The sequence below is a fragment of the Bos indicus x Bos taurus genome, chromosome 5, assembly GCF_003369695.1.
Source record: "Bos indicus x Bos taurus breed Angus x Brahman F1 hybrid chromosome 5, Bos_hybrid_MaternalHap_v2.0, whole genome shotgun sequence".
In the NCBI taxonomy this organism is placed as follows: domain Eukaryota; kingdom Metazoa; phylum Chordata; class Mammalia; order Artiodactyla; family Bovidae; genus Bos; species Bos indicus x Bos taurus.
Genome location: NC_040080.1, coordinates 16,020,499 through 16,029,113, shown reverse-complemented (window position 1 = coordinate 16,029,113; position 8,615 = coordinate 16,020,499). Strand labels below are relative to the sequence as shown.

Sequence of the window (8,615 nt, the reverse complement as noted above, 5' to 3'; positions counted from 1 at the left end):
TGCTCAGTCTGGTACAACCACCCTGACCCCCACCCCAGGTTCTCTTTGCTCCGCCCTCATCTAGTGCTGCTTGGACGGTGGTTTTCACACACAACTTTATGTGGGGTTTCGGGGTATCTGTGATACATAAATGTACAGTTCTTGATCCCCAAAGTCCTCTGAGCAGGAGGGGCAGGATGCCTGGGGAAATGTCCTTGAGGTAGAGTCCCAGGGTGGAGGTGGTGACCAGCGTTCATCAGAAGAGATTTCCTCCTGGAGAAATGCTAAGGGTCTTTCGTGTTCCTCACACCTCTCTGAAAGGGAAAGAAGCAGGTATCAGGTAGACGTGGGTGAAGAGTGAAGCTAAAGGCCTCTCCCTGCCACGACACCACTATCCCCATTCCTGCCCTCCTTTACTTTTTGCCTTTGCGCAGTGGCTAAGTCATGTCTGACTCTTTGTGACCTCATGGACTGTAGCCCACCAGGCTCCTCTATCCATGGGATTTTCCAGGCAAGAATACTGGAGTGGGATGCCATTTCCTTCTGCAAGGGACCTTCCCAACCCAGGGATCAAATTCGTGTCTCCTGCATTGGCAGGTGGATTCTTTACTGCTGATCCACCTGGGAAGCTCTCCTATGTTGACCCATCTCACAACCACCACCCCCCCCAACCCGACCACCACCTCTTGCATCCCCGATGGTTCCACACTGGCCTTTCCCTCCACTCTGTCCCAAGCTGGCTTCCATTCTGCACTTACGATGTGGACAGGGGTGTGTCCAGGTGTACTACATGAGACCCTCGCATCCTCTGCAGTTGGACCCGAGTCAGCTTTCGAGGCCTGCTGTCTCCAGGCTCGGGGACGCCCTCAATCCTTTGACTGGCCAGTTCCTCACGGATCTCTCGGAGCATGTCCTCGGGCCGGAGTGGGTGAGGGGAGGGGGTGTAGTCAGGTCCCTGGAAGAGATACCCCTCTTCTTCATCCCCTGAGGACTCCCAGGGGCTTTCCTCAGAAGAGTCAGCGTGGGTTGGGGAGGGGCACAGTTGCCCCCGGAGCTGAGCCCTCTGCAATGTTTCCACCACCACATTCTCGCCCGTTGAGGTCCGGTCTTCTTCCTCAGACCAAGTTGGTGGATCTACCCTGGGAAGACTGCCTGCTTTCCGGACACCTTCCTCTGGCAGTACAGGGGCACTTCGGCGTTGGGGAGCCTGGGGGTCAGAAGGCTGGGGACGCAGAGGGACATCTCGGAGTTCTAGGGTGGAGAAGGTGAGGCGAGGGTCCCGCCGAAGGGCCCTCAAACGTAGACGGCTCAGCGAGGAGTGGGACTCTTTGGGAGAGCCTGGGATGAGAGTGCCGTAGCCTGAGTCCGAGGTGTCATCTGGTACCGAGGGGGCATCATCATCTGGGTCTTCTGTCACCACCAGGTGGGGGATGACAGTCGAGGACTCGCAAGTCCTACAGTTAATAGCAAATGGTCAGAGTCAGATGCTGAGGGGTCAAGTTCAAGTCCAGGGAATCTCCCTTGATCTCTCCATCCAGAAATGGCCCCTCCTTCAAACTTATTTTGGTCTCACTGTTTGCACTTTATTGATTGTTTTTCTCATCTCACTGGCTAGACCACAAGCTTCTTTAAGGCATTTTAGCCCCTACGTTCGGGTCCAGAAACTTGTTATCAAGTATTTGCTCTTTCCTGAGCTCTGCTGAGTTCTCACCCACCATGGATGGAGTCTTTTTTTCCTCTTTAACAAACCAAGATGTTCAGCAACTGTGTTATTTTGGGTGAAGCTCTCACATTATCTGTTCAGATTTGAACTAGCCGGGTTCCTACAGCCCTGACATTCTGCAAAACCCCTGGCCTGGGGAGCCTATTCCTCTCGGTGAGTTTTCTCCTCTCCTGTCTGTTTCCTTTACCCTGTGCCCACCCAAGGCTAGCTAACCCAAAGGCGGTCCTTTACAGGGCTGGTGCCAAACTATAGCCTGGGTTCCTCAATCAGGTCCCACCCCACCCCCGCAGCCAAACTTGTCATTTCTAGCCTCATAGATTCCCCTTCCTTGCCTCCCAGCAGGCAGCCCCCCTACCTTGGGAGAACTTGTGCTCCCTGTGGTTCTTACCTGCCCTCCGTGCTGTTCTGAGAGCCCTCCTGGGAAGGCGTGGAGGGCCTGGTGCATGGGGACTCCCCATCTCGGTCCCGATAGAGGGCCAAGAGCTCCCTCTTCTGTTGGATATACTCCTCTGCCTTCAGCTTTTGCAGGGTGGCCTGGAGTGTGGAAACTTTCATTAAGAGCTCTCCTTTACTGAGCACCTGTTGTATGCCAGGTACCATGCTAAGTGCTTTACAAATATTATCTTACTTCATCTTCTCCACCACCCTATGAAGCAGATTTTTTTTGCTCCTACATTACTCCCAGAACTTCCCTGGTGGCTCAGTGGTAAAGAACCCACCTGCCAAAGCAGGAGACTTGGGTTCGATCCCTGGGCTGGGAAGATACCTTGAGAAGGAAATGGCAGCCCATCCCAGTATTCTTGCCTGGAGAATCCCATGGACAGAGAGGCCTGGCGGGCTACAGTCCATGGGGTTGCAAAAGAGTTGGACATGACTTAGGACTAAACCACAACTTTATTCCTGAGAAACAGAGACTCTGAGGTTAAGTAATTACCAAGGTCATGCCTTGGGAAAGTGGGATGGAGCCAAGATTTGAGCTCTTGAGCTGGTCCTGGGGGTAGGTGGGGGAACAGAAGTGCCCTTTCCCAAGCTGTACCATTCTTCCTGCCTGTCATGCTCCCTTGGCAAGCCCTCTCTCTGGTTTGTTTTTTCCTTCAAGAAGCCATTCCTGATTGGTGGTGACAGTGGCATAATTGCTCTGAATGATGCTGGATCCTCAGGTTACTCTTCCTCCTACCTGCAGAATGGGCAGGGGTATGCTTTGTCCTGGGCCGAAGACTCTGCTGTCCCTCAGAGATGAGAGCAACATCGTTCCAAGAGGAATGGAAAGAGGATATACCACATTTTGTCCTCCTTAGCATTTTCCTACGGGCACCATCAGAATAAAAGAGTGATGTCTGAGAAGTTGTTCATAAAGCCCTTCTACATGCATATGGATATTGGATACACATCACCACCTGGCAGAGTGGAAGCATGGATGTTAGCCCATTTTACAGATGAGAAAACAAGACTTAGAAAGATGAGTGGACTTGAACCAGGCCTTTGTGACGAAGCCTTTGTGAGTCCTAGTTCAATAACTGCACTATTTTTAAAGGGCAGCCTTAAAGGGTCAAGAACGATCCAAGGAAAACTTTTCTCTTGGCGGCAGGCAAAGGCGGCAGCGGAACCCTTGGAGAGGCTAAAGGCGGAGGTTTGGCAAAAAGGCTGTGGTGGCAGCTGCTGCAGGCAGCGCTGGTACCGGCACAGGCTGAAATGGCCTTATCACTGTGGAAATATCGAAGGACTTCCATGCTGGTGAGCAAACGGTTCCTGCCCGAGCCTCACGCCTTCCTTCGCCTCACGCCTTCCTTCGCCAAGGGCCAGCAGCTGAGAGAGAACATCTGGCACATCAGGGGGCCGCTAAGACCACACCCCCAAGCTCTACTCTGATTGGTTGATTCCCATTAAGAAATTTGAATATGCTCTGGCCCCACCCCACCCAGAGTTGAAGTACATGATCCGGCAACTCTTAGGCACCAGGACCTTCCCAAAGCCTCTCTAGAAACACAGCGAGGTAAAGGGGACCTGGGTCTGTACGAGAGACATGTTGGAAAAATGGATGAACAGAGTCAGGAAAATAACCTCGGGTTCCTATTTCCAATTTTCCCACCCTGGCTTCCCAGTCACTGTCTCCTGCGAGGATTCTCAGCAGTCTCTTAAGACTTGGTATGTTGGCCAGAGCCAGGGTGATGGTTCCTGGGGGCAGGAGACCACCATGCCAGGCCAGGTCCTGTGACCTGAGTGTGGTGAGGGAAACGAGGTGGGAGGAGCTGGTCTTGGGGTCAGGGCAGCGCTGGGGCAGCCTGCTTGATGTTCGGGACCCAGGGATCCAACCTATATCTCTTGCATCTCCTGCACTGGCAGGTGGATTCTCTACCACTGATTCACCTGGGAAGCCCACCCTAGCCCTAACCTAACATTATGAAATGATCCCCAAAGAGTCTAGTTAATAACCATCACCATATGTTGTTACAAACATTTTTTTTCCCTTGAGAAAAGGACTTTTTAGGATCTGCTCTCTTAGCAACTTTCATAGTTCATCCTTATCTCTCACCTGAACTCCAGTCTGTTTCCATATTTCCACAAACCCCAAAAAGCCCTTAAGAGATCTCTGGTCTTCACAGGTGGCTTAGTGGTAAAGAATCCACCTGCCAATGCAGAAGATGCAAGAGATGTGGGTTCCATCTCTTGGGGGGGGGGGGGGGGGAAGATCCCCTAGAGAAGGAAATGGCAACCCATCCCAGTATTCTTGCCTGGAAAATCCCATGGACAGAGGAGCCTGGCAGGCTACAGTCCATGGGGTCACAAAAAGAGTTGGACATGACTGAGCACACTTGCACTGCTAAGAGATCTCTACTTGGCTGTCTCCTACGACTTCATTTCCAAAGGTTTCTGTTTAAAACGAAACCTCACTACCGCAGCCCTACCCCACCCAGGAAGCAGCAACTAAACAAACAGGTTTCCCTTTCTGATGATTTCAGTTGTCTTTGCCAAAGGTTTCCCTTTCTGATGATTTCAGTTGTCTTTGCCAAAGGTTTCCCTTTCTGATGATTTCAGTTGTCTTTGCCAAAGCAGCTTTTCACACAGGAACCTTGCAAGCAAGTCATCCTTTGTCCTTGTGGATCTGAGTTACCACGAGCTGCCACCACACTGCCTGCTTAATCTGAATGGTTTCTTTGAATCTTACCTGTGAGACAAGGACTGTTATTATTTAAATCCATTTTGCAGGTGAAGAAATGGAAGATCAGCCTCATAACTCCCCCAAGGTCACCCATTCAGTAAGAGGCAGAGCTGGGGTCTGAACCATGCATTCAATATAGGCTTCTCTTAGTCTCCCTAAGGCTCACTTGTCTCTTCTTTCTTCTTTAGCTCCTTTCTTCTTTTTCGCACCATGTCCCTAAGGCCATGGCACTCAACCTCCATGTTTCATACCCAAACTACTACGGTAAATCTCCTGCCACCAGTCTCTCCCTCTCTCAGCCCACCGTCACATGGCCACCTAACAATTCAAGACCAGACACACAGATTTCACCATGGCCCTCCCTTGCTCAAGAATCTATGGCAACTCTCGTGTCAGCCTGCTAACTAAATTCAGACTTGTCCAGTCCACACTCTTCTGCAGGCCCTGGGGTCCCTGTAGAACTCGGCCCGTCATCACTGGCTCCACACAAAACCCTTCTCTACAGACTCAGAAGGCATGCTTACTGTTCCCCTCAAATAAATCCAGCCCAATTTCTCCCTTGAGTTTTCTGCCTGGGGTTTTCCCATCCTTAAAGTCCAACTCAAATCTTCCCTCTTCTTAAAAAAAAAAAAAAGTTTATTTATTTCTGGGTCAGGTCTTAGTTGCAGCATGAAGGATTTTTATTGTGTCATTCGAGATCTTTCACTGTGACACTCAGGCTCAGTTACCCTGCAGCATGTGAGATCTTAATTCCTGGATCAGGGATTGAACCCACAACCCTAGCATTGCAAGGTGAATCCTCAACCACTGGACCACCAGGGAAGCCTGCTTCCCTCTTCTTCGGACATTATGCTCCCATAGTGGGTTGAATAGTGGGCCCAGACAGACAGGTCTAGGTCCTGACTCCCAGAACCTGTGAATGTGGGTGACCTTGTTTGGAAGAAGGGTCTCTGCAGATGGGCCCAGATTCTAAGTGAAGGATCTCAAGATGAGGTCATCCTGGATCTGAGGCTAATGAGCAGTGTCTAAGAGACAAAAGAGGGATACTGGGACACAAAGACACACAGAGAGCTGGACCACGTGAAGACAGAGGCAGAGAGTGGAGTGATGCTGCCATAGGTTAAGGAACACTTGGAGCCCCTATGAGCTAGAGGAGGCATTGAAGGATGCCCCCTAGAGCCCTGGAGAGGACACCTCGATTTTCAACTTCCAGCCTCCAGAGCTGTGATGAAATACATTTCTGTCATTTTAAGACACCAACTGGTAACCAACACAGCTGCATTTGGGGAACTTTGTTGGTGGTCGAGTGGCTAAGACTCCATGCTCCCAATGCAGGGGGCATCTGGGTTCAATCCCTGGTCAGGGAACTAGAACTCACATGCTGCAACTAACTAAAGATTCCCCATGCCACAACTAAGAACTGGCACAACCAACCAACCAACCAACTAAATAAATAAATATTTTAAAAACTATAGCTCCATTTGGGTCTCGCTGCTTCTGAACTCTAGTTTTTGTTGCAGGAATCTGCCCAGCGTCACTCGCCGGGTTAACATTTTCACGAGCTCTGTGTCATTTACAGGACAAAGTTCAAGTGCCCCAAGCATGGCATCTGGAAACCACATGATCTGGCAGGGCAGTGCTGCCCTTGTGCTGGATGCCCTGGTAACGCCACCCACTAGGCTGGTGATGGTCTTAACACACACAACTGCCTCCAATTTCCAACCTTCACACACTCTGCTCTCCATCTGGAATGTCTTTCCCACCCACCTCGTTCCCCCAACGTGCCCCAAGAGATCCACCAACTGGGCTCAGACAGTAGCTCCTTTTGAAGCCTTCTCATTATCCCTACCCTCTGCACAGTCCCTGCCCCAACCAACACCCAGACAGAGTGAGCCACGCTCTACTCCGTCCCTTCCACACGCTTCTGTCGCGTGTACACTCATTTGTCTAGATAGGCTGTAGCGTGTATTACGTGAGGGCAGAAATGGCATTTTATACTTTCTTGATTCCCCAGCCCCTTGCCTTTTGTACGCAGCAGGTGCCCTGTCTGCTGACTGGAAGCCCAAGTTCAGCAGTTAATTGTTTCACAGCCTCGAAACCTTCAGGGAAGTGTGTCTTGGCTGGCCCAGAAATGGGCATCCAAGCTGGCCAAAAGCTTCTTCTAGGCTCTTTTTTCTTTTATACTTTTTTTTTTTTCAGCCGTGTCCCATGGCTTGTGGGATTTTAGTTCCCAGACCAGGGACTGAACCCATGCTCTTGGCAGTGAATGCACAGAGTCCTATCCACTGGACCACCAGGAAATTCCTTCTTGATGGTCAAGGCTGTGTCTTCCTCTGAGAGCACACCAGAGGGGCAGAAGTTCTGGTCTGAAGCTGAGTGCTTCTCCCCTAGCTTCTCTCTCCTCTCCTTGATCCTCCCCTTTAGTGTCTGAGCTGCAGGGCCCTCCCCAGCCCCACGCCCAGCATCACACACCTGGGCCTGCTGGGTCTTCTCCAGCCACCGGGCCCGGTTGGCAGTGCTGGGACAGTGCACGGTGAGGGCGCTGGAGACACACTGGAATTCAGTGAGGTGGATCAGCAGGAAGCTGCCTGGGGGCAGGAAAAGGTCTGCTTCCAGGGCTGGACCTTATCTGATCCCCAACCCCACCTCTGCTTCTGTGGCCGATGGGAAGGGAGACAGAAAAGAGGAGAGACTTACTGGGATCACGGAGCGGCCGGCACACAAGCTTCTCCAGCATGAGGGGCGGGCGGATAACCTTGGCTTTGTCCGCCTTGCGAGGGGGCTTGGTCACCAGGAGCACATCAGAGAACAGGAACAGGTACACATCCAGCTAAGGGCGTGCAAGGAGAGAGACAAGGGTCAGCTGGAGCAGGGGTGGAGAGACAGGGGTCAGGCATGGGTGTGCGGGCAACACAGAGCAGCGGGACTGAGAGCTGGGAGCCCCTCAGTGTGGGCACGTCTCTTTACAGGAAAGAAAGTGGCTGACTTGAGTCACAGCAACCAGCAGAGCAAGGCCAGAACCATCTCCTCCTCCCAACACACACAGACACACACAGAGAGACACATGGACACAGACACAGACACAGACACACACAGAGAAACATATGGACACACACACAAAGACACACACACACACATAGAATACAGACATAGACACAGAGACACAGAGAGACATATGGATACACACAGACATAGACACAGACACACACAAAGATACACACAGAGAGACACGCGGACACACACACAGACACACACACATAGAATAAAGACATAGACACAGAGACACAGAGAGAGACATACGGACACACACAGACATAGACACACACAAAGACACGCGGACACACACACAGACACACACACATAGAAAACAAACATAGACACACACATAGACACACAGACACACACACATAGAATAAAGACATAGACACAGAGACACAGAGAGAGACATACGGACACACACAGACATAGACACACACAAAGACACGCGGACACACACACAGACACACACACACAGAATAAAGACATAGACACACACAAAGATACACACAGAGAGACACGCGGACACACACACAGACACACACACATAGAATAAAGACATAGACACACACATAGACACACAGACACACACACATAGAATAAAGACATAGACACAGAGACACAGAGAGAGACATACGGACACACACAGACATAGACACACACAAAGATACACACAGAGACACGCGGACACACGCACAGACACACACACATAGAAAA

At 51.1% G+C, this 8,615-nt stretch overlaps 1 protein-coding gene across 2 annotated transcripts in view; it reads right to left on the bottom strand.

Moving 5' to 3' along the window:
* Positions 1 to 77: 77 nt before the first annotated feature.
* The window catches only part of PLEKHG6 (pleckstrin homology and RhoGEF domain containing G6), a 17,752-nt gene continuing 9,214 nt past the window's right edge, over positions 78 to 8,615 (bottom strand). For both annotated transcript variants that reach the window (XM_027541090.1, XM_027541089.1), the window contains exons 12-16: positions 7,560 to 7,692; positions 7,335 to 7,450; positions 2,091 to 2,236; positions 738 to 1,433; positions 78 to 293 (exon numbers count right to left, since the gene is read on the bottom strand). In XM_027541090.1, coding sequence (XP_027396891.1) covers positions 284 to 293; positions 738 to 1,433; positions 2,091 to 2,236; positions 7,335 to 7,450; positions 7,560 to 7,692 — 1,101 coding nt within the window. In that variant the 3' untranslated portion in view covers positions 78 to 283. The remainder of the gene's footprint in view (positions 294 to 737; positions 1,434 to 2,090; positions 2,237 to 7,334; positions 7,451 to 7,559; positions 7,693 to 8,615) is intronic.